The following is a 26,841-nucleotide window of genomic DNA, read 5'->3' as shown; positions in this document are numbered from 1 at the left end:
CTTCTCTACTAAAAATATAAAAATTAGCTGGGCGTGGTGGTGCACACCTGTAATCCCAGCTACTCGGGAGGCTGAGGCAGGAGAATCCTTTGAACCTGGGAGCCGGAGGTTGCAGTGAGCTGAAATCGTGCCATTGCACTCCAGCCTGGGCGACAAGAACGAAATTCTGTCTCAAACAAACAAACAAACAAAAAACACAAAGAAAGTAGCCAGGTGTGGTGGCACACACTTGTAATCCCAGCTACTCAGGAGGCTGCGGCACACCAGCCGAGATCATGCCACTGCACTCCAGCCTGGGCAAGAGAGAGACTGTCTCAAAAAAAAAAAAAAAAAAAAACCCAAATAGAGCTACCATTTAACTCAGCAATCCCATTACTGGGTATATTTATACCCAAGGAAATATAAGTCATTCTACCATAAAAACACATGCCCATCACTGGTGGACTGGATAAAGAAAATGTGGTACATACACATCATGGAATACTATGCAGCCATAAAAAAGAATGAGATCCTGTCTTTTGCAGCAACATAGATGGAGCTGGAGGCCATTATCCCAGGTGAATTAATGCAAGAATCAAGACCAAACACCCCATGTTCTTACTTATAAGTGGGAACTAAACACTGAGTACACATGGACACAAAGAAGAGAACAACAGACACCAGGGCCTTCTTGAGAGTGGAGGGTGGGAGGAGGGTGATGACTGAAAAACTACTTATCAGATGCAGTGCTTATTACCTGGGTGGCAAAATAATCTGTACACCAAACTCCATGACATGCAATTTACCTATATAAGAAACCTGCATGTCATATACCCCTGAGCCTAAAAGTTGGAAGAAATAATCACTCTGCATCCCACAAATATGTACAATTATTATGTGTCAGCTAAAAATAAAAGGAACACCGAAGCAAAAATCCCTCTCTCATTGCCCCACTCCTTTTGCTCTCTACTGTAAAAGCTTCAGGGAAGATCTGCTACACAAACTTGTGTTGATGGTACTAGGGGGGGTCAAGGACAGGTGGTGTTGAGGGGAGATGGAAAAGCCAGGGAAGCAGAAAGGCAAAGCCAGAGGATACAAGCTCCCTGCCTACACTCCCATGTCCCCTACTACCTGCAAAAAAGAACTGTCATCTCCCAAAAGAAATGATACTAGAAGAAGTAGTCCAACATGTTAGGATAAAAAGTTCTATTTAAATCTTAAAGGACAGTGGGAAAGCTGGGACACTTGTTCAGCTGACACTTGAGATAACACGAATATAGTCAACCACATTCAGGGAAACCAAGTTCCTCCATCATCCGCTTATGGGCTGTTTGTGGTGATGACTCTAGCTTTCCTAGGGTCAAGAGACACAGTGACTACATGTATCTACCAACCTTGGATGTGAGCCTACCCTTACTAGAGCTTCAGAGGCTAATCCGTAGGGCTGCCATTTTTGGTCCTTCTGTCACTGACTGTCTCTCCTCACCAGATCATTTGCCACTCAAGAGACAAACCTATCTGATAAAGTAATATAAATTCTTGAGTCTTATTAGATGTCACTGAACGGGGGATAGTTACCTATTAAATTGTATCTTCCCATTGATTTTGAGTAATTTAGAGATGTTTATCCAAAAAAATGATAAACTCTGGATTTTTTCATTTTGCTTAACTGAGGGCCTACTCACCTAAAAATCCTAGCATTAACCTAAAAAGACCTTGCTTTTGACACTCTACTATTTCTTTCATTAAATGTGTTTGATTCTCTTTCAAAATAAAAATATCTTTTTCATAACAACATATTAAGATCACAGTAATTCTCATCCCTAATTCATATATATATTTATATATGTATACCTACCTCACAGATGTATTATAAAAGATTGAATGAGTTAACATATATAAAGCACTTAAAATAGTGTCTGGCACATAGTTCACTATATGTTAGCTACTTTCTCCTTCACACACACACACACACACACGCAATACTCCCCTAGAAAAACTGAATCCAATATTTAACACATTATGGATATCTTTTCCTCTCAATACATTCTTTTCGGGGGAGGGATGGGATCTCATTATGTTACCCAGGCTAGCCTTGAACTCCTGGCTCACACAATCCTCCTGCCTTGGCGTCCTGAGTACTTAGGATGAAATACAGATTTAGTGAGTGTATCTATCTTTTTATTCTATTTCAAATACTGCTGCAATGAATACCTTTATTCTTATCTCCATATTCGCTTGTGACATTTTTTCAAAACATGAATTCTACATACACACGAACACACTCACAAAAAACAGTTTAAAAAATTAACTACATTTTAAAAATTAACATCTGATTACCATTTTATTTAAATTAACTTCTAGAACTATAAAAGTTTAAAAAACAATGTTTAAAAGCTGAATAACATTGCTTCCTGGTCTTTTGGCTAAGATCAAGTGTAAAAGTTGAATACGTATACAAGGTACAAAGGTATCTTACTGCACAAAAAGTTTACATCCCATATGATGCATCTATTATTTAAAATATGACTAATAAAAAAGTCTTTAACATTTTTTAATGGGAAGAATATTCATTTTAATATGCTCCAAGATGTTACAGAGCTTAAAATGAACAAATTTCAGTCAGTATAAAATAGATTTATTGTCAACATTCAGTCATTAATACAACCCAGGTAAATGAAACATCACTCCATACAAGGCTCATATATTCTTTACACGTGTACTATAAAATGATAAATACTTAAAAATTACAATGCAAGGAAAAATATTTTAAGATATACAATTGTTATAGACCCTTGTGTGAAAGTTCTTTAAAGTTCTGCCTTAGGGAAAATACCATGCTACATATCAGAACCCAAAATAAACTGTTTCTTGGGGTTACAATGCTCAATGGTATACTGGATGCACCCTAAAATACCATGTCTGACAAGAATCAAAAGAGAGACAGCCTTCAATGATGTTTAGAAAGAGGGAGAGTGACAGAGACAGAGAAGAGTAATCAATTATTCTATGTTGATTTCTCTGGAATGGCCTCATTAAACAATTTATAGCACTGACAAGAGGTCTGTACCCAAAGGGAACAAAACCAGGACCAGTCTCAGCTTTATATAAAGGATTTGCAAATCAGACTAACTGATACAGTTCTAAGGCACTGTTCACAATGTTTGTCACTCTTCAACCCTTTACACAGACTTCTCGTCCAGTGTCCGTGTTTTTCTAGTTTCTTCCTAAGGGTTTACCAATTATACTTTCTATTTTCTATCATCCCAAACCCAAACCAAAAGACATTAAGCAACACAATTAAATCTACCAGTCTGGTCAGTTCTAAAGACACAAAATTCTGGTTTAGACATTAATCATGAGACTCAAGTATATCTATCCCCCTTCCACACACACTCCCACCTCCCATTACATATTGAACTATCTCAATTTTGAGGAAATGTTCAAATTCTAAGCAGGTTTCAGGATTTTCCCCCCCAATCAATGATTTGACTGTTGGCAAGCTGCTTTGGTGGGCAGCAGTATAAGAAATTGTTTGGAATGCCTGGCTAGAACAGATAAAATGGATGTGATCAGTGAATTATTGTAACCTATTGTAGTAAACAGATGGATGGGAAGGATTTACCTTATGAACTTCCCTCATTCATTTCAGAAGGGAGAAAATTACATCTTAATAAGGCAAGAAAAAAATTAGGTAAGAAAATACAGCACTTTGGGAGCCTGAGGCAGGCAGATCACGAGGTCAGGAGATCGAGATCATCCTGGCTAACACGGTGAAACCCTGTCTCTACTAAAAATACAAAAAAGTAGCCAGGTGTGATGGCGGGTGCCCGTCATCCCAGCTATTTGGGAGGCTGAGGCAGGAGAATCACTTGAACCCAGGAGGCAGAGGTTGCAGTGAGCCGAGATTGCACCATTGCACTCCAGCCTGGGAGACAAGAGTGAGACTTTGTCTCAAAAAAAAAAGAAAAGAAAAGAAAATACAGTAAAATATTAGTACTGTAGTGACAGCAAGGAAGGGTAGGATTCCCAGCACCCCACCTTGCTGGGAAAGTTTCTGGCATAAAAGTCAAACTCTCTACCATCATTCTTTGCGCAAGGATCACCATCAAGAGGGGCAGAAAGCCACTTAAATACTTTTCTTCAAAGATGAGACATTTCTTTTTGAACTGAGCATTAGAGAAAGGAGAAAGAAGTAGGGAAATCTCACTCAAAGAGGTCCTCAAACATGCGTTGTCCCATGGCTATATATGCTTCCTTTTCTTCTGGTGTCATCTGGGCCACTAGCTCTGGCCGTTGGCTCACTTCACTGTAGGAGAACGGACGGCCAGCCACCATGACAATGGGGTCATCTGCTACTTCTTCAAACTCGTCATCTTCCTCTTCATCCTCTTCTCGTTTATGCGCAGCCACAGCTGCCTGACGGGGTGGAGAATCATCATCTGACTCACTGGTCTCGCTTTCCGAGTCACTGCCATTGGCAGTGGTCACTGGAGCGGCTGCCCCCACTGAACCAGCCATGGCAGAGGAAGTCTTTTTCTCATGAATGAGCAGTGCTCGCATGACCTCTTCATTATCATCAGGCCCAGCACGGCCTTCCTCACGCTCCTGAAATGCATCCATATCTATGCCCCCTGGGGAGTAAAACTCAGAAAGTCAATAACCTTAAATATAAATGGCATTTCTTTATAACATATAGATAATATTTTAACATATATTTAAATGACACCATAAAATAACAGACTTCACTGGTTCTATTTTTGAGCTGCTATCCATAAAATATTCAAAATATTTCTTACAAACTGGAGCTTAAGTAGTATAATGGTCAAGTACATCGGCTTTAATAATATTATAGCATAGAGCTGAATCCTGGTTCTTCTATACACAAGTATCTTGGGCAAGTTATTTAATCTCTAAACTTCAATACCTTTTTCTGTAAAATGAGGTAAGAAAAGCATCGACTTTCTAAGATTCTGAATAAAAACATAAATGATAATGTCTATGAAGAATCGACTCGACTACGGTAGCTGGCATAATAGAAAATCAAAACATGGCTTTTTATCTCACTCAAGGTAAAAGCCAAAAGCTTTGCAATGGCCTATAGGGTCCCACATCATCTGGAATCCTTCCTGACCATCTACCTCTTATTTCTTTCCCCTCCTCATTCTAGTCTAGTCACAGTAGCCTCCATGGTATTCCTTGTACATATCAGACACACTCCTACCTCAGGGCCTTTGCACTGCCTGTTCCCTCTGCCTGGAATATTTTTCCTTTAGGTACTCACACAGTTAGCTCCCTTCCATCTTTCATGTCTTTATTCAAATGTTACCTTTTAAATGTATCCCATCCCTACATTCCCAATGCTCTCTTTTTCCCCCATAGCACTTATTTCCTAACATAATGAATAACTTACATCTATTGTCTTTGTCATCCCCTTTCCAAGGGTGTAGGTTCCACCACAACAGATATTTATCTTGTTTATTCATGGATATATCCCATTTACCTGGATAGTACCTGCCACTCTGTTAGGCACTGAATAAACATTTGACAAATGAGTAAATAAATTTGAGTTTTATTTTCATGAAGCAAACTAAGCATACTTCAAACTCTTTATAAAGAAAGAATCTAATTTTAGGAATGAAGCTTCTTTTACCACACACCTCCTATCATTTTGTGTACATATCTTACCTGATATACTGCAGATGAAATATTTAAGAAAACCACCTGCATTCTGCATTCTGATACTACTACCAAACATACTGCCATTTAAAATATATAAAAAGATTAAAAGTATTGTTTGGAACCTGACTCCCTAATTCAAATCCTAACACTATTTAGCTGTATGTTTTGGCCAAGTTATTTCATCTCTCCACTTCAATTTTCTCAAGTACAGAAAGGGCGAAAATAGTATTTACTTCACTAGATTACTGTGGGGATTAAGTGAATGCCTGTGAAGTGTCTAGAATGAGCCTGGCACTTAGAATAGTGTTGTCTATCTATCTACCTACCTATCATCATCATCATCATCATCATCATCACTATCACAAGAAGGTGCAGAAATGGTCAATTCTGACTATGGATAAAGTGAAAACATCTTTTCATTAACACATTAGAATGAATTAGCTAAAACCCTGGATATTTTAGAAAGCACAGAACTCCTAAAATGAGATACTGGGCAGGTGAGAGACAGAAAGGGAAACAGAAACAGATAAGTTAAAAGTTTAGGTCAGAGAAAAGGGGCTTTTGGTAACATGACTGTCAAAATGAGAGTTAAAATCAAATTTAACTACTTCAAAATATTGTCAAAGGCTGAACCTCCTCCCTAGAGCTTACTGCCAATGCAGCATTACAACAGAAAGAAAAGAAGGTAAGGAATGCATGCAAGCCTTTAAAACAATAATTGCTCCTAAAAGAATGTTCCAAATAGTTTAATAATATCAACACAGTATTTTGATTAATATTTAAATATAAAATTAGGGACAAAGAAAATTAGTTTTGTAAATTAAATTAAGTCACACGTAACAGATTTCTGACAAGGGTCTTGAGAGGTTTGGAGAAAAAAAGAATTATTCTGTTACAGATGAAGACAGAAAACAAAAAACAAGGATAAATGAGTGAGCAAATTTCTGTATGGTAAAGTAGAAACAATGGTTCTAGGAACAGTCTTTTTCAACAGAGTTATAAATTACAAAGAAGATGTATACTGGGAAACTATATTCACGGAATTGATGCTAAACAATTGTGGGTACTGAAAGGCCAACTTGCAGCAAAAAAATATAGGAAGAGCTGAAGGTTGTGTACGTGGGCAGAAAAGTAGCAGATCTATTTCTATTTCAGCAAGTGCAAGAAAATCTGCCTACAGAAAAATAATCTAAAATATACTGAAAGATATGATCCAAGCTATTGAATTCAAGGCAGAGAAGATCCTAAAAAGTACCTCTATGTGTTTCTAAAGTTTTTGGTCTTAACATGCTTCCAGAACCAAAGCAACAAATAAAATCTCAAATAAAAACCAGAAAGATATACTGGAAATAAAACTCAAATCAATGGTGAATCCATGCATGAACAACATGTATCATTCTGGTCACTATGTCTCAAGTAAAGTATATTACAATTAGAGATGGTCCAGAAAAAGACAAAAATAAACAAAAATGGTAGGAGGTGGTAACAGTGGAAAAGAGAACTGTTTAAGGAAAACATAATCAAAAGGAATTAGAACTTTCTTCAGTATGGTAATGAGAACATGACTGAAGTTAATACAGTTGTGAAAGATATCAACATGACTTGAAGTTTGAGGAAAATCAAGTGTAAGACCCACTTCATACATTCATTGGATAGAGTCTGCTCTACTATCAAGAAACTTAAGACAAATTTAGACATGACAATATACTATCCTATTTTATGTTGAAATAAATATTTATAAAACTTAAGTAGACCAGATAACTTATTTAAGGCCCATACGATTCATATTCTATCATTCTAGGAACTGTAAACTACAATGTCAAACTTATGAGCTTAATATATAATGTTGGTTAATAATAGTTTTATTTTATTCAGTTTTCTTCCTAAGTTCAAAGAAAAGAAGGCTGCTTTAAGAACAGGCAAGAGCCAAGTTGGAAAAAACAAATTTATTAAATAGTAGTATAGCCTAACTACTGTATAATCTAAAACAACTTGAATCTAAATAGCACAACAGGCTGGGCACACTGGCTCATGCCTGTAATCCCAGCACTTTGGGAGGCCGAGGCAGGCGGATCAGTTGAGGTCAGGAGTTTGAGACCAGCCTGGACAACATGGCGAAACCCCATCTCTACTAAAAATACAAAAATTAGCTGGCCATGGTGGCTTGCTCCTGTAATCCCAGCTACTCAGGAAACTGAGGCAAGAGACTCACTTGAACACAGAAAGCAGAGGTTTCAGCGAGCCGAGATCACACCACTGCACTCCAACCTAGGCAACAGAGTGTGACTCCATCAAAAAAACCAATGTGGCAGGCTAATCAGTGAGGAAGAAGGAAGGTAAAGTATGGTTGCCTTGGAAAATTTTTTCTTATTAAAATTAATATATCAAAGAGAATCACAGTAGAGGTATTAGCTGCTTTGCCATCACTACCAAACTCCACATTACCTGCACGGTTTCTAGTATATACATATACTAAATGCTAATACTGAAGGGAAAAGAGGCTAGGAGAAAGGTCAAAAAACAAGTGGTTTTCAGTTACTGATTATTCTTTGGCACTAACAGATCACCAAACTCAGGTGATATGTTAGTAACCTGAGTTTGGTGATATGTTAGTAATGATCTATTACTTGGGAGTAGCGGCACATAGATTGTTAACACTGATAAAATCCAGCCAGAAATAGAGACACCTTTCCTCTCTACTTTCCAGCTTGAGTCATCATCATCCATTTTCGCCTCCCATTTTCTACATACTCGTAAACTATCATCACTCAAAGTCCTGAATCCAGTAACTTAGACTAAAACTTAAAAAGTAAAATCTTGCAGTTCTCTAACTTCTGAAGATTAGTATGCAATTCTTAACCCTTTATGGCTCAGAAATTTCCAAAATCCTCTAGAACAAAGTTCTGCTAACTGTCTTGGACTGTGAGAATGCTCAATCCTTTACTCATGTGGTCTCTTTGTATATATTTCAGGTAGCACACACTCCTTGGTATTTATGAAGAGACAACATAAAGTTTGGGGGAGTGTATAGTTTTGGCTCCCAATTCAGAAAAATTAAATGCATATAAGTCAGGGTAATATAACATTAAAGGAGAGGTGAGTATGGCTACCTTGAAAAAATAGATAGCATTTTTCCAATAAATTAAGATAAAATGATGACAATTTTTCAAATCTAAAATTGAAAATTTAAAAGGCTATTTGTTATTTTCACTAAGTTGAAGGGCAATGCAAGTATACTAGTTGGTTTTTATTGCTCAATTTCTTACTTCCTAATATAATGCAATTAATTGTTCTGTAGAACAGACCCAGAATCGCCCAGGCAGCTTCCCACTAAACCAAGTTCATGTTCTACTGAACCTAAGACATATCCATTTTGCTGACTTCTACTCTTACCTTCTTTCATATCTTCAGAACTATATGCCCCTTGGACAGTGCTTTCTCTCAACCAAATGGGCCTCTCTTTGGCAGATTTCCCTTCCAGTGAGGCTCGATGAAGATCTTCTTGGTCATCCATGTTAATGACAACATTCTGAGTGTATAAGTCCTCATAGGAAGGACCTTTGGTGGCCCATGCTTCCCGGTGGTGCCCACCTGCCAGGCTAGCAGCTCCAGCAGTAGTTGCTGCATGGTCCTTGCTATATAAAAAGAATAGAGGAGAATAGGAGGAAGAAAAATTAATGTCTTGATGTTGGAAAAGAAGGGCAGCTGGGGAGGCAATTACTGAAATACTGCATGTAAATGCTATTTAGCAATCATGCACACATGCTTCAACAATGCCAAGAAAGGGCTTCTAAACCTCAGGGTAAAAGGTGCATGTGTTAGAAAAACACATCATATTTATATTTAAGTTCCTCAAACACAGGATCCTCTGGTGTATATAAATGACTGAGGTTTTATATATTTAAGATGTTTCAATAAATCTTGGAGAAGGAGAGAGTGATATGGTGACATCATCTACTTAAAGCCACTAGTCTGGCAAAAATCTCTCCCAGTATTTTGTTTAAAAAACAAAAACAAAACACACTGTATTTTTAAAAATGTTATCTCAGCTCAACCCAGAATAATTCAAAGTGATTCTATGTGCTTTTTCCTTTCTTTTATGTGCTGATCATGGAAAAAGCTAGAAAACTATTCTACAAAGTCTGACCTCAAGTAGTGTTCTTCTCTGGCCACCCATGGAATAAGGTATAATCCTCTGCAGAGACTAGCTTCTTTTCTATGGAGTTGTATCTTTCTATCTCCACATCTATGCTGATACTCTGTATCCATCCCCAACCAGATTCTACTCTGCAGTAACAATGGTCTGTTTCACTCAGTCTATTTTGTTTTGCTTTTTACTTTTACCACCCATGATCTTTTTTGTCTGTTAGCCTGTTCCAAGTCTGATCACGTCCTTATCTTCTAGGCACTTATGATCCCCCCCACCTCTGTGTTAGGCCAAGTTTTCAGTATTTCTGATGGTTCCCCATTTTATCTGCCTGTTTCACTCTCAGTCTGTTCCAAATTCTTTTGAATATCCTGATTCTCTGAGCTCATGCCTTTCTCTGCCTGCTACTGATGCTTTCCACCTCAACTTCTACGTATGCTTCTCCACCTCCCTCTCTGTCCAGACAGCTATTTTTTATCCTGTAACCATCTTCATGTTTCTTGAACTGCCTGCTCACTCCAAACCTTTTGGATGTTTCTTTCAGTGTCCATGACTGACCTGGCCTCACGTCTCTCCTCTATTTTTCGTCCATTTTTCTCACTCTTTTCCACGGATCCTGAATTATCTCCTGTGTGGAACGCCAACTCATTCTGAATCTAATAAATACTTCATTACTCTTTCCTCCTAAGCCATTCACTATTTGGCCTTCACTTTTGTCTTACTTCATCTCTGCTTACTCCCTTACTCTTCACTTCTTTCCGGGTCCATTTCTTATCTACTGGGGTTTTCTAACTCATACTTAGCTGAGGTCTGTGTCCGTGTATCTGATTAGCCCATCATATCTTTCACTAATTACACTGTTTCTGACCATCGTCTGGAGGTAAACTTGGGCTTAGCTATCCCACCTATCCTGTCCTACCTCTGGATATCTATAGGGCCACTGCTACTTGTGCAACAAAAAAATAATGTTATTTCCAGTTGTCCAATCCACACTGATCCAGTCATTTAATCCATGCCTTCCAGGTACTGCCTTTGCATTCTTTTCATTATTCCACCTCTGTTCCCAGGGCTACTTTGTAAACCACTTTCTCCCACAGCCTTTTTCTTCCCGGTGCCTGTTCTACCTGTTCCATGTCTCAATCACTTCTTTTGCCTCCTCACTGCTCCTACTTTCTACCAGTTATTTGCTCTCTAAGTCTAGGACTATCAGGCATCTCTCTGTAAACATATCCAAATCATCTTTTTTTTTTTTTTTGCTATATTCTGAAGTCTTATGCTATAATTGCAAATGCAAATAACTGGTTTCTCTCTGCTATTTCTTTCTGCATTCATTGATGTTACTTTGTGTATCATTTCTCGTTCATCTCAATTTAACCATTAACTGTCCCTAGTCATTTTCCCTCTTCTATCTGTTCTGTGTGGTCTTTTAAAGGCTGTGTTGCTGCCGTCACTGTAATATGATGCTGCTTACTTTGTATAGGTTGGCTTTTTGAACTTTTGTCTCCTTCAGCATTCACTTTTCTTTCTCTTCTCTCTTGGTCTGATCTGGTTTTTTATGTTTCTGGGCTTACTCTACATTCTGGCCTCTCCTCCTGTACCCACTTGTCTCTCTGACTCCTTTCAATGCCTCTTCTATCCTCAGCCAACACCCCCATCTTGATGTGCTGAGTCTGCTCTATATATCCACCACCCCAAAATGTATCTCCCCGAGTTAGCTAAGCCACCCGGGAGAGACAGAATAGGCGTACTTCTCTGATCTGGCCAACCACACATCCTTATCTTTCCTTGATCCAGACTTAAATGACTCACTCACTCTGAGGTTACTGTTTCTCTTTATATATAATCCTGAACACAGAGTTTTTCTCTATTCTCTATCTTTAGCATTGACTACAAAGACTATATCATGAAGGTATGAGGAGTACTTTGAGAAAAACAAGAAAGCTAGAGAGCAAGAACAGAACAATTAAAATAAATGTTAACACAAGAGTACTTTTTAAAAGTCTTTTGTTTTCAGTATTCTGTCACAGAAATTCAAGATGGGTTTTATTCCAGTGTGAGGCAGCAGACATTTGACCACAAGTCAAACAAATTTTAAAATCTGGAACAATTTTAATTGAAGATGATAAAAATGACAATTCATGTTTGAATCTTTTTATATTATTTAAGAAATTTTAAAACTTTTAAAAAAATAACTCCTATTCAGAGATGAGAGGGGAAGATTATTTCAAAACTAAATTTTTAAAGATCTTTAAGGTGTTAAGAGATGATGAAAAGGGGAAGGTTACTAGCAAAGAATTCCACTTTAGAAAGATAGGAAGATTTTTATATATCATCAATAGGTTGACTTGCTGAAAGGATAGCATTGTCCACCAACTCTTGGGTTAGGCCTACTGACAGTTCTGCAGAGATAGCCCCTGGTTTCTGATCTAGGGACAAGCTACAATTTAACTGATTACAGATCAGTAATCAAACTAACAATATTGCCACTTATTAAAAAAAAAAAAAAAAAAAAAAAAAAGCTGTCATCTCTGAGCTCCCATACCACTCTACTGATGCTTCTTCTCTTGTACTGAGGCAGGATGGACTATTACATCCTTGGGGCAGGATGGGCCATTTCAAAACTTTATACTCCTGTAGTACAGAAAGGCCAAATCAATATCACCTCCAGGATGTTATATCCAAGCAGTGGAATTTGTCAAATGCTTTGGTGGGGATATTATAACCTCGGTAACATCTTCTAACCTAATGTTTTTTTTTCCTGACCCATGGAAACAGTTTTACTTTGGTCTGGCTGGCAGCTCTAGGAACCCCATTCTGTCTTTCTTGTCTGCCTCCATTTCCTCCCTTTTTTCTTAATGGCCAGATTGTTGGGTATCCTTTTTTCCTGATCAGTTTATTTCCTCTACTTCCTGGTTCTTCTTCATCCCTGGAGTCACCATCATTCCTGATGCGAAGAAGGTGACTTGATACAGAGAGCTGCTGTTGGGCCTCTGGTGTCACTGTACCACTAAGACTCGTCTCAGGCCTGCAGTGAGTGGGGGATATCAAAATAAAGATCCTGGAAGGGGAGCTGGACTGTGGTAGGTGGAGAACATTAGAGACAGGAAGTCAGTGGTGGTGGGTGACTGAATGCTATTGTAGTGGAGAAGCATCTTGATAAACAGGACAAATAACTATAGGAAGGAGAGGAAACATCAGAATAATTCAGATAGTATATTGTGTAGGAAGCAATCAGATAGTACACTGACGCATACTTCAACATGAAATAATCCCCCCCATAAGCTCAGAAAATTTTGTATTTTTGTAAAATCAATTTCCCTCATAAGCTTGTATATTAGAGCTATAATATAACTTAAAAGGACTGAAAAAGATACAAAAAGAAATAAATTCCTTTTTCAAAAGAGGAAATCCTTTTCTTATACAAAAAGAAATAACCAGTACCAAAAGTTAAAGCTATCTGTGATACGGATGTTATTAGTTTCCTATCAACTGTGGCTCCTTTCTTTCTTTGCTTATTGGCTTTATTAAAATACCAATGGCAATTTGCTCCAAAGAGCTCTGGGACCTTCCCCAGTCCTAGAAGGTAAACCTTAACTAGTCTAAGTACCAGTCATGTGATCTCATTTCCTTTGCCAGCTGCTGGTTTAGAAATATGCATATAAAGCAACTGTAGCCAGTGAGACATCGGGGGATAAATAGAGTATCCTAGGGGGCCCTCTGGGAAACCTTTCTTCAGTTTTAAAATAGGACACAAGGAAGGGATGGTCCCTTTTTCTGCATTTGAACATTTTCATCTGCATGTGATACCTAGAAATACATGGCCATCTTAGGCTAGCTCCCCTCATGGTTCCAAGAGGACAATCATCAGGCTGAGTTCAGCAGCGTATAAAGATGGAACAAATCTAGATCCCTGAAGATATAATTGAGCTGTGAAATTAACCAGTTTTGAACTGTACTACTTCAGGACTTCCAGTCATGCAAGACAAATTTTCTTACTGTTCAATCTACTTCTAGACTGGATTCTAATTCCAACTAGAGTTAGGTATTCTGTTATCACAGGCAAAGGCATCCTAACTGACACATGGTACTGGATTAGAAAATTCATAACTCTTACAGACACAAAATTTTCTGTAGAATTGGATTGCTTTTAACCATCTAAAAGAAGCCATATTTACTCAGGACTGGCTATTCTGTAACATCAGTTCCACAGGAAATAAAATACTAAGAACGCTCCTAAAAACTATATAGATACAAACTGATTGTTGAGCTCTTTTGAAGGGAGTGGATGGAGTGAAGGATATCTAAATAAAGATATCCCTTACTTGATGCTGGGAAGACAGAGAGAAAAAAAAAGGGTAGAGTAGGAGAGCACTCCCTGACCCCCATTTTCATTTACGCTTTTCAAGAAAATATAAACCACTTTTTCTGGCATGGCAAAACTAAGCCTACCTCTGCAATTCAAACATTAGGGAACACTGATAAAAATAGGGAGCCACTATTAGGAGTATTAACCCACAGGTAACACCAGCTATACTTTAATTTCAAGGAAGTTGCAATTACAACTAAGAAAGAAAGGTGGTTAAATTGCTTCAAAAACAAAAAAGAAAATGCTGAATTCCTTAAAGGACTTCAGCCTTCAGAAGCTGGCTAGGAAAATTCAAATATACCCAAGTGGCACAACTAATTTAGGATTAGCTAACAATTGGCTGAGTTGCTGCAGGGCCAAGCAGAATGAGTACTTGAAGTCAAACCTAAATATTTAAAGATTTTTGCCTAAAGTCTACAGTGTTCTGCATTTAGAACAAACGAATTTCATTACAGGCACATGTTAATAAGACAAATGTTGCAGAACTGAGAACCTGTGTAACATTACAGTCTTGAGTCTCCTAGTAAATTACCCACTCTTGCTCTCCAAAGTATAGGTAGTTAAAACAAGAACAGGTTGAAAAGTATTCTTAGTAAGAGCACAGGGCCTACACTCACCTCTGTTTCAGGGCTGGGATTTCTGTGGGTTCTGGCTCAAGTATTTCATAGGCCAAGTTCACATCCTCTGTCTCCCGAAGCAATGCATAAATGGGCTCAATTTGTTCATTAAACCTTGCCAAAAGTGTGCGTGCATCTTTTTTGGGCATTGCTGATTCATCCTCTTCTACCTCTGTATGACAAAAAGTACAGCGGAAAGTTCCTACAGAGAAAATAAGTATTTCCGGTCAGGGAGAAGACTTTAGCAGACAGTTGATACCTCCACCCTCCCCCAATATCTTATTATTAAAACTTTCAAATATACACAAAGGTTGAAAGAATTTCACAGTGAACAGCCATGTGAACACCATTTAGATTCTACAATTAGCATTTTGCTATTTATCACATATCTATCCATCTATCATTTTTTATGTATTTCAAAGTAATTTCATCTCTAACTTCAGCATAGTTTTTAATCACAATATTTCTAACATATATTTATTTTAACTTAAAGCCAAATTCTTTACAGCTTACCATAACTTATACCCTTTCTCGGCAGTTTTTCTCTTTTCTTTTTTTTTCACATTACACATTTGGGCCTACATAATGCGGAAGGCCAAATAAATACCTAAAACCAAGAGTTTCTTGTCATCCTGAACATTGTCACAGGCTATTTTTTAAAATTTTTTAACCATTTGTATCTAATCAATCCAATCTATTATGCTAAAACTCACATTCTTAAACATTACTTAATAGTCTACACCACTAGCCACACCTGGATTTCCAGTTTGGTTATTCTCAAAGACAGGAATATGCATCCTTCCTGAGTCAACTTACTTGAAAGATTAAAAGAGAACATATAAGTACTTAGTGTCTGGCAAATAGTTAAGTACTCAAACATTTAGCTATAAAAGGCCCCATGTATGATTGATACATAAAGAATAAACAACTGAGTGATCTCTACTTCAACATAACACTAGAGCCTACTGATATATTACCAGTATAATAATTTTCTTTACTGCCCCTCACACATAGCCAATAGCATGTAAATTATTTGTTCAAATACCCTAAAATACATCTTCCTATTGTCTAAATGCCACCTAATCTACATCTATCCCAAATAACTGAGAAAGAGAGAGAGAAGCAGCCCTTCACAGCTAGGAGGTGGCTCAGCACTCACAGCTAGACTTTGGCATTTTTCTGTCAAACAGGATCTCACAGATCACCAACATCAGACTATGATGGAAGTGAGGCAAACCCAATCCACTGTGGAATTGCGTCTGAGAACAGACAAAAGCAAGGACTCCATGCAAACCACAAAGAATCCCATCTTGCACAAGTGACTGCTGCTTCTTTACCAATTAGTTTTAGCGTCACCCTGTTCTTGTCACCTCCTAGATAAGATTTATTAAGATACCCAATCATAGAATTTCCCCATTTCTTCACAGCATCCAATCCAAAGGAAACCTTCATCGCTCCCCTGAATCCTCCCCAAAATTACCCAACAAAAGCCCACATTCTTCAAGTCTGTCCAACATCATCTTACTGACATTTCATGGTTTCCCATGGTATGTGGCTTCCCTTGCTGTGGAAAGCATCAATAAACCTAACTTTGTTTACTACAGGTGTGTACCTGATAGTCTTTGACTAACGGTCACCAACATAAAGATTATAACTTAATCAAATGGACAAGAATACTATTTACCAAAGTAAAGACAGGAAGAACAAGTTTTGTTTTTGTTTTTAAGCAAAAGATATCAAATTGCTTTAAATATCAAAATGAATATGTAGAAAGCCAACTTATTACAACTGCTAACCACTCAGCTCAAGAGAGGGATTTAGACTACAAATTTAGATATGAGAATCAACAACCTATAGGTGGTAACTGAAGCCATATAGTAGATAGGAGCATCCGAAGAGATTAAAGAGAGTGAGAAGAGGCAGTTAAGGCATAAACTCAAGGAATGAGGAATCCTTGAGAAACAGAAATGGTGCAACCAGAGTGACAGGATGGTGTTTCAAGGAAATGGTATAGTTCTAATATTTCAAGGCCAACAAGAGTTGAAAACTAGCCTTTATATTTGGTAACAAAGGGTAAGAATCAATCTTGGCTAGAGAGGTTTTAGGTAGAATGTTGTATTATTCTCTAACTGTTCCAAGCTGTCTCAGCCTCTTCTCTTCAACAGAAGCAAGGAATATAATCATGTGGGGCCTTAAAAATAAACCACATAAAGTAGGGTTGAATATAGCTCTCAAATACCTGCTGAATTAAAAAACACACCAATGTGAGACTGGGACTTAAAGTGACTGTTGAAAAATAAGCACCTACAGAGACTATCAATGAGAACTAAGAATAGTTTGAAAGACAAGTTATCTAGTTCTGTAGTTTTCAAATATGTTTTTAAAGAAAGGAATCCCATTTCTCAAATGGAAAGGGGGTTAATATATAAACAGAAAAGCAAATGCTCTGGAGTAAAGTCAAGAAACACAGCTAAGACAAAGGTCAATACTCCAACCCTCTCATTATCTGTTTTCAGAGCATCACAAACTGGCCTCCTCAATGCTTCCCATCAGGCACACTCTGCTGCAGAACCTTTGCACTGCTGTGCTCCAGAAAATCACATGGCTCATCTCCAAACTTACTTCAGTTCTTTACTCAGAAGCCATGAGTAAGGCCTTCCATAGCCAACATTATCTAAAATTTCAATACTGTCTTGTCCACTCAAACAATCTTATCCTCTTTCATTTTCTTTTCCCTTAGCATTATCATTATCCAACATGTTTTACTATTTATCTAATTTATCATTAAAAAGTCATGTTATACCTGAATTTTAAAAAAATGTCCTCCCAAAAACCCCATTTCTCATTTCAAGACAATATGTACTCCAAACTTCAGCTTTAAGTAAACAAATCAACATGCTTGTCAGTGTAGCTCATCATCGTAAAACAGCAGTGCTTTTATTTGGGGAAAAGAGAGAAAGATAGAGAACACTACTAATACCATTATTTCATAGAAGGACAATCTCAGAAGGACAGTCCTTTAACTAGAGTAATTTATTTTCATGAAAAAGAACAGAGGGAAAAATAAACAAAGTATACAGCCATAAGGCACCTGAATTCTAATCTCAGCTAAATTTAACTAGAGTTACTTACAGAAGGGCTGATTTTGCAGGTATGAAAAAAGCAGCTTTAAAACTATTATTAAGAACTGTGACGGGTCTGAGATTTTACCCTACTTGTAAGCTAACAAGTTATTCTACCAGTTTCATGGGTGCTGGCAGAAGACACAAGACCCCAGGTCAGAGACAAAGAAATTTACTACTCAAGGCAATAGCAGTAGCCAGCGTCAATATTTAAGCCAGTTCCCCATGCCCCAATTTCCATGGAGTGTGACAGAAGGGCCAGGTAACAATTATACATGCAATGGGTTGTGTTACAGGAAAGAAAGCCTGAGCTTAAAAGGAACTCAAATATTTTAAATGGGCATAAGCATGCCCATTCTTTGCACTGAAGGGTGGCATTATCCTTACTGCACTAAACTCTATGTAAACATGCTCTGGAAGGAGACACTTTGTATACTGGACCATAAGCAAACCTGCTCTTTGCTCTGAAGAGAAATACTATCTGTCTTCCAAGGCAGCTCGCTACATAAACATCCTTGAAAATGATAGTCCAGGAAAAATGCAATCAGTCTGTATCTCTGCTCGCAAGACATGCATAATATGTGAGAGACCCATGGAGAATAGTCTCCCAATAATTACCACGTCTAGCAAATATTACAAAAGGAAAAGCTAGCCCGACATCTCTGAGCCCTATGTTTATCACAAAAACATTAGTTGTAAATGAGAAGCCTGTCAAAGCCAAATGTAGAATTTCTTATTTTTCTTCTCGGACCCTAAAAAATCCAAGAAAGGTAAGAAATTTGACATTTTATGGAAAATGACTTAAGACTGGTCATTTTATGGAAAGTGACTTAATACACCAGCAGCATTTTGTATACATTTCACTAAGCATTATAAAAATGCAAATCAGTTTTCCTGAAATCAGAAGGGGCAAGTGCCAAGGTGGCAGGAGGACACGGAAACCCAGCACGTACTATGTACCAAGGAAGCACCCACGTAACTGAGAGAGTGGTGGTGGCATACACAGACAGAACCGGTCATCAAGAAGCTTTAGCAGGGAAGAAAGATGTCTGGAGATAAAACAATCAGGGATCAGTGCAAAAAATAAAGTACATAAATGTTTTGGAGTTCAAAGAAGGAATGTGACTTCTAGCTGAGGGCACTAGGAAAAGCTTATCGAGAAGGTAAACCTTTTTGAGATAGAGTTTAGAAAATAAAAGATGAAGAAGATGAAAGGGTAAGGGAACAGGACATTCTAGATCCTCATAAGAGAAGTAGGGTGGTTGAAAAATGATGCTAGACTGCAATTTCAGTCTGATAGGAAAATACCAAAAAGAATGATAAAAAACAGAATTAACAAGATAAACTGGGGTGACCATAAGTGGATCTTGAATGATATGCTTCATTTTGACTTCATTCTTTAGTAGTAGGAAAGCCACAGAAGGGTGTTAGGAAAGACCATGAGGTCATGAAAACTAGTATTTACATATATTGATCTGCCTGAGTGGCTTGAGATGGCCTCCCAATAAGGCAGTTCTTAACTGAGTGACTGCATAAAAATCCCCTGTGGAATTTATACTCAGGCTCCATGCCAGAAATGCTGATCCCAGAGGTCCAGAGTTGGGCCCAGGAATGAGAATTTTTAAAGTTACACGAGGAATTCTGATGCCTACACCTGGTAGAGAGCTGCTATTAAGCAATATGATAAACATCCCAACTCTTCTTGTAACTAGACCATTCTACACTAAGTAGTGTGCATAGACTATACTACTCAAGAATGAGAGAATAAACTGGAATTGAAACTCAGAGCTCTGCACAATTTTTCCCTTTTCACATATAAGATCAAGAAGGCAAAAACCGGAAACGGTGAATCCAAGGCATGCAAGGGGGAACATGCAAGCTAGATCTAAGAATGTGGCAACAGAGAGAAAATGAAGGCTACAAAGATTTTTTAGGCAGCTTGACAAATGATGGGGTTAGGAAGAAAAAAGGAGTTCCATGAGAACACATTTGTTTGATCAACTATACTCAGAAACCACAAAAAGAACTAAAAAAGCTATTTACAAATATTCCTATATATTCATCAGAAGCAAATCTATGCAATAATTCTATCCAGATCTGACATAAAAGGAAATGAACGCTTAAGAGGCGTTAAGTTTACCAAGTCATAGCTTGAAAACAAAAATCACTAAACTTGGATTCAAATACAAATCTGTCTCAAAAGACTAAATTCACTAATCCTGAATTATACATTCCTTTTCCAACCTACTATCAGCCCTGCCAGCTACAATTTAGCAAACTTTTCCCATGTATATACATTAGCTTTATTTTAAAAAAATATTGAATGGGAGAAAAGATTTATAACAAATAATTTATTTAACAAACATAAGTGCCTGTCACATACCTCGCATTTACTTGGCTGATTCTTAACCTATCAGGTTTGCCAAACAAATAAAAATAAATCCAACTGCAGATAACCAACAGGCATTGAAAGTGGGAAGAAAAAATATCTTTTATAAATAGTATTTCAAAGCTATATTTTAGGGTTATCTACTCAGTAGTATAGGAGTGTCCCAATTTTATGACTCAGGATTCTTCTACGGAAGCTAAGTTATCACTCCAAATGAGAAAAGAAATGGATACCTAATTGTGGAGATGAGGGGACAGTGGCAGAAGAGGGGGGGAAAGGGAAAGAGTTCTACACCATTTTAATTTTAACTTTCTCCAAAATAATAAAAGTAAAAGCAAAAATGAATTGGCAGTGGGGAGGGTGGGGGGAAGGGATTGGTAACAACAATAAAAAAAAAAAACAGTAATGTTCAGCAAAATTTGAAACTTGACATTTTTCCTTTGCTAAATATAGAAGAAAATTTAAGTGGTATATTTTATACCAGCCAAGGCCTTCAACTTAACTGCTTCCAACATACTACTCATTTTAACAAACATGTTACTCACCGTAATTATATGGGTATTCAGTCAAGAGAATAAATAAATACAAAAAAAAAAAACAAAGCAAAAAAAAGAAAACCCCACTAAAAACTTGTTTCTTCTCTTAAGTTTGACATGTATGTGCTCTGGAAATGCATAATTGACAAAAAGGACATAGACCCATTATACTATGGGCAGAAGACATTATTAGTCAAACCCTCAATTAAGTCATTACTTAGCATTATATTTTTCTCTCTTCAGTCCAGTATATACAATGAATAAGCCATCAGCTAATGCCCACAATTCACTGACAAATATTTGCAAAGGCATTAGTTGCAACTGAAATATTCAGCCATTTTTCTCACAAATTTTTAAAAAATCAAAATAAGCTCAAATGCTTTGATATGGCACAGGGTGCTTCAGTGCTCAAGTGGGACTCATATTGCAGCCCATGTCCTCAAGGCTGACCAAGGAAACAGGGAGGATCAAATGTCTGCTGCTGCAGAGCCCTCACCCCAGAACAGTGGGTTTGATATCCTCAGGGCTTCTGACATTCAGCCTTCCTAAGTTCAGCCAATCATCTTCTGAGCTACTTTCATGGCCCTCACATTCTAGTTGGGGGTAGTTAAGACACAAAAAAATCACATCAGTAGTATATAAGTATTATGGGGGAAAAAAAGCAGGGAAGAAAGAAGGTGAAGGGAAAGGGGTGTTGCTCTATTATACAGGAAACTCAGAGCAGGCCTCTCTGATACAGTAACGTATGAGCAGAGACTTAAAGATGGGAGCAAATCATGCAAATGTTTGGACAAGGGAAAATAGCATGCAAAAAGGCAAATAAAGTAAAGGCATGCCTGGTCACACAAAGCACAAATAAGGTGGCTGCTGTGAACATGGGAAGAGTGATAGAAATAGTCTCCAAAAGGTGAAATTGGGGAAGAAGCAACTAGAAGACTTTATAAATTCTGTTGAGGACTTTGACTTTTCTGAGGGAAAGAAGAAGCCTCTGTAAGATTTTTAACAGAAGAGTGGCATGCCCTGATATGCTAGAAGGAGCACTAGTTGCTATGACAAACGGTCTACATGGGAAGCAAGAGTGAAAGCAAGGGAACTACCTAAGAGAGCTTTGCAAAATCTAAGCAAGAGACAATAGCATGCATAATTTTTCTGGACAATCTTATGAAAAAACTTTGAATCCAAGTTTTTTACTCCCCTTCACTCAAAAAGCTTCCCGGAAAAAGAAAACAACAAAAGACACTTCAGAGTTCCATGTTAAAACTAAGTAGCTAGAAACAGAACTCCCAGGATTTTAGTGAGATAAGGAGGAAACTATAAAATTTCAAGACATAACACTAACATATATGATTAATTTTACTGCACTGTAAACATCCAACCACCACATAGCTTAGGAAGCATATTTAGATACTGTTTCCCCCTCTCACTGAATATTTTATGAAATACATAAAACCACCCCCCAAAATTCAATTTAGTTTGTCCTTCCTTAAATGAGAATTTATCTGGATTTGGTCTAATCATGCATCATTCCTCCATTCTGGAACTCATTATGAAGGGGAAAAAAGGTACAATATTGAGGAGGAAGGGCAGAAAACAACAAACTGAAGGATAGTACATGGATAAATATTAAAGCTTGCAATAAATTATCTAAACTAGGCCCAAATCAAATTCATCTCAGCATGCAGAATCAAACTCATCTCAACTATCTGAAAGACAATAGCCAATAGAATATATATATATATATATATATATATATATATATATATATATATATGGAAGGTAGTGAATTGGGGAGCTTGGAAAAATAAGCCAGCTTAAATAATTATTCTCCATTATGCCTGTGTATTTCTCAAGATGACATAATTAAACAGAGCATATTTTCTATATGAATACTATAACTGGGGGGTTCCAATTCCTAACCAAGGCTTCTAAATTAACCCAAAGTGACTAACATAATCCTCTAAAACCAGTGATAAAACCCCCAAGCTTCTCCATACTTTTAGAATGTCAAATACGTTCCAAATCAAAGAGTAAGTATAAAATTAGAGTTGAGAGAAGCCATATATGGTATAGAATAGGATGAACTTACCATTTTACACATGCTAAAAGAAGGTCAAGAATGGTTACAGGATTTGCCCAAGGTAACAGTTACTAACATGAACAAGACTAAAAGCCAGGGCTCTGGAATCTTAATATCCTGTTGTTTTACTGTCTTACAGCCACTGCTGAAAAGAAAACCCAAAAAACTTCTGAAAATGACATGAACACTGAACACACTGATTATGCGAAAGGACCCAACATAATAAGTGTTCCTAAATAAAACCATACAATATTATGAGAAGTTGACCAAGCATTACTAACCATAAGCTGTTTTAACAAAGTATTTAAGAATCACTTTGCATCAAAAGAGACAGAGAAGGCTACTACATAAAGGTAAAGAGATCAATTCAACAAGAAGAGCTAACTATCCTAAATGTATATGCACCCAGTAAAGGACCACCTAGATTCATAAAGCAGTCCTTAGAGACCTACAAAGAGACTTAGACTCCCACACAATAATAATGGGAGACTTTAACACCCCACTGTCAATATTAGACAGATCAATGAGACAGAAGGTTAACAAGGATACCCAGGACTTGAACTCAGCTCTAGACCAAGTGGACCTAATAGACATCTACAGATCTCTCCACCCAAAATCAACAGAATATACATCCTTCTCAGCACTAAATCGCACTTATTCTAAAACTGACCACATAATTGGTAGTAAAACACTCTGCAGCAACAGAAATCGCAACAAACTAACTGTCTCTCAGACCACAGTGCACTCAAATTAAAATTCAGGAATAAGAAACTCACTCAAAACTGCACAACCACATGGAAACTGAACAACCTGCTCCTGAATGACTACTGGGTAAATAATGAAATGAAGGCAGAAATAAAGATGTTCTTTGAAACCAATGACAACAAAGATACAACATAGCAGAATCTCTGGGACACATTTAAAGCAGTGTTTAGAGGGAAATTTACAGTACTAAATGCCCACAAGAGAAAGCTGGAAAGATCTAAAATTGAGACCCTAACATCACAATTAAAAGAACTAAAGAAGCAAGAACAAACAAATTCAAAAGTTAGCAGAAGGCAAGAAATAACTAAGATCAGAGCAGAACTGAAGGAGATAGAGACGCAAAACACGCTAATGAATCCAGGAGCTGGTTCTTTGAAAAGATCAACAAAATAGATAGACCGCTAGCCAGACTAATAAAGAAGAAAAGAGAGAAGAATCAAATAGACGCAATAACAAATGATAAAGGGGATATCACCACCAGTCCTACAGAAATACAAACTACCATCAGAGAATACTATAAACACCTCTACACAAATCAACTAGAAAATCTAGAAGGAATGGATAAATTCCTGGACACATACACCCTCCCAAGACTAAACCAGGAAGAAGCTGAATCTCTGAATAGACCAACAACAGGCTCTGAAATTGAGGCAATAATTAACAGCCTACCAACCAAAAAAAAAAAAAAGAGTCCAGGACCAGACGGATTCACAGCTGAATTCTACCAGAGGTACAAAGAGGAGCTGGTACCATTCCTTTCGAAATTATTTCAATCAATAGAAAAAGAGAGAATCCTCCCTAACTCATTTTATGAGGCCAGCATCATCTTCATACCAAAGTCTGGTAGAGACACAACAAAAAAAGAGAATTGCAAGCCAACATCCCTGATGAACATCAATGTGAAAATCCTCAATATAATACTGGCAAACTGAATCCAGCAGCACATCAAAAAGCTTATCCACCATGATCAAGTCAGCTTCATCCCTGGGATGCAGGGCTCATTCAACATATGCAGATCAATACACGTAATCCATCACATAAACAGAACCAACGACAAAAACCACATGATTATATCAATAGATGCAGAAAAGGCATTCGACAAAATTCAACAGCCCTTCATGCTAAAAACTCTCAATAAACTAGGCATTGATGGAATGTATCTCAAAATAATAAGAGCTATTTATGACAAACCCACAGCCAATATCATACTGAATAGTCAAAAACCGGAAGCATTCCCTTTGAAAACTAGCACAAGACAAGGATGCCCTCTCTCACCACGCCTATTCAACATAGTGGTGGAGGTTCTGGCTAGGGCAATCAGACAAGAGAAAGAAATAAAGGGTATTCGGTTAGGAAAACAGGAAGTCAAACTGTCTCTGTTTGTAGATGACATGATTATGTATTTTAAAAACTCCATGGGTTCAGCCCAAAATCCCCTTAAGCTGATAAGCAACTTCAGCAAAGTCTCAGGACACAAAATCAATGTGCAGAAATCACAAGCATTCCTACACACCAATAATAAACAGAGAGCCAAATCATGAGTGAACTCCCATTCACAACTGCTACAAAGAGAATAAAATACATACGAATCCAACTTACAAGAGATGTGAAGGACCTCTTCAAGGAGAACTACAAACCACTGCTCAACGAAATAGAGGAGGACACAAATGGAAGAACATTCCATGCTCAAGCATAGGAAGAATCAATATCATGAAAATGGCCATACTGGCCAAGGTAATTTATAAATTCAATGCTATCCCCATCAAGCTATCACTGACTTTCTTCACAGAATTGGAAAAAACTACTTTAAATTTAGTATGGAAGCAAAAAAGAGCCCACATAGCCAAGACAATCCTAAGCAAAAATAACAAAGCTGGAGGCATCACACTACCTGACTTCAAACTATACTACAAGGCTACAGTAACCAAAACAGCATGGTACTGGTACCAAAACAAATATATAGACCAATGGAATAGAACAGAGGCCTCAGAAATAACACCACACATCTACAACCATCTGATCTTTGACAAACCTGACAAAAACAAAGAAAAGGGGAAAGGATTCCCTACTTAATAAATGGTGCTGGGAAAACTGGCTAGCCCTATGGAGAAAGCTGAAATTGGATCCCTTCCTTACACCTTATACAAAAATTAACTCAAGATGGATTAAAGACTTAAATGTAAGACCTAACACCACAAAAACCCTAGAAGAAAACCTAGGCAATACCATTCAGGACATAGGCATGGGCAAGGATTTCATGACTAAAACACCAAAAGCAATGGAAACAAAAGCCAAAATAGACAAATGGGATCTAATTATACTAAAGAGCTTCTACAGAGCAAAAGAAACTATCATCAGAGTGAACAGGCAACGTACAAAATGGGAGAAAATCTTTGCAATCCACCCATCTGACACAGGGCGAATAACCAGAATCTACAAAGAACTCAAACAAATTTACAAGAAAAAAAAACAAACGACCCCATCAAAAAGTGGGTGAAGGATATGAACAGACACTTCTCAAAAGAAGACATTTATGCAACCAACATATGCATGTACAGCATAGATGACGTATGAAAAACTGCTCATCATCCCCGGTCATCAGAGAAATGCAAATGAAAACCACAATGAGATATCATCTCACACCAGTTAGAATGACAATCATTAAAAAGTCAGGAAACAACAGATGCTGGAGAGGATGTGGAGAAACAGGAATGCTTTTACACTACTGGTGGGAGTGTAAATTAGTTCAACCATTGTGCAAGACAGTGCGGTGATTCCTCAAGGATCTAGAACTAGAAATACCATTTGACACAGGGATCCCATTACTGGGGGTATACCCAAAGGATTATAAATCATGCTACTATAAAGACACATGCACACATATGTTTATTGTGGCACTATTCACAATAGCAAACACTTGGAACCAACCCAAATGACCATCAATGATAGACTGGATTAAGAAAATGTGGCACATATATACTATGGAATAGTATGCAGCCATTAAGAAGGACGAGTTCATGTCCTTTAGAGGGACACGGATGAAGCCAGACACCATCATTCTCAGCAACCTATCACAAGGACAGAAAATCAAACACCGCATGTTCTCACTCACAGGTGGGAGTTGAATAAGAACACATGGACACAAGGCGGGGAACATCACA

At 37.6% G+C, this 26,841-nt stretch overlaps 1 protein-coding gene across 1 annotated transcript in view; it reads right to left on the bottom strand.

Moving 5' to 3' along the window:
* Nucleotides 1-2,304: 2,304 nt before the first annotated feature.
* GTF2E1 (general transcription factor IIE subunit 1) overlaps nucleotides 2,305-26,841 on the bottom strand; it is a 38,165-nt gene continuing 13,628 nt past the window's right edge. The window contains exons 3-5 of the mRNA XM_010387082.2: nucleotides 14,792-14,993; nucleotides 9,055-9,296; nucleotides 2,305-4,613 (exon numbers count right to left, since the gene is read on the bottom strand). Coding sequence (XP_010385384.1) covers nucleotides 4,186-4,613; nucleotides 9,055-9,296; nucleotides 14,792-14,993 — 872 coding nt within the window. The 3' untranslated portion in view covers nucleotides 2,305-4,185. The remainder of the gene's footprint in view (nucleotides 4,614-9,054; nucleotides 9,297-14,791; nucleotides 14,994-26,841) is intronic.

This window comes from Rhinopithecus roxellana, chromosome 1 (genome assembly GCF_007565055.1).
Source record: "Rhinopithecus roxellana isolate Shanxi Qingling chromosome 1, ASM756505v1, whole genome shotgun sequence".
NCBI lineage: Eukaryota > Metazoa > Chordata > Mammalia > Primates > Cercopithecidae > Rhinopithecus > Rhinopithecus roxellana.
This window is presented reverse-complemented; position numbering and strand designations above follow the sequence as displayed.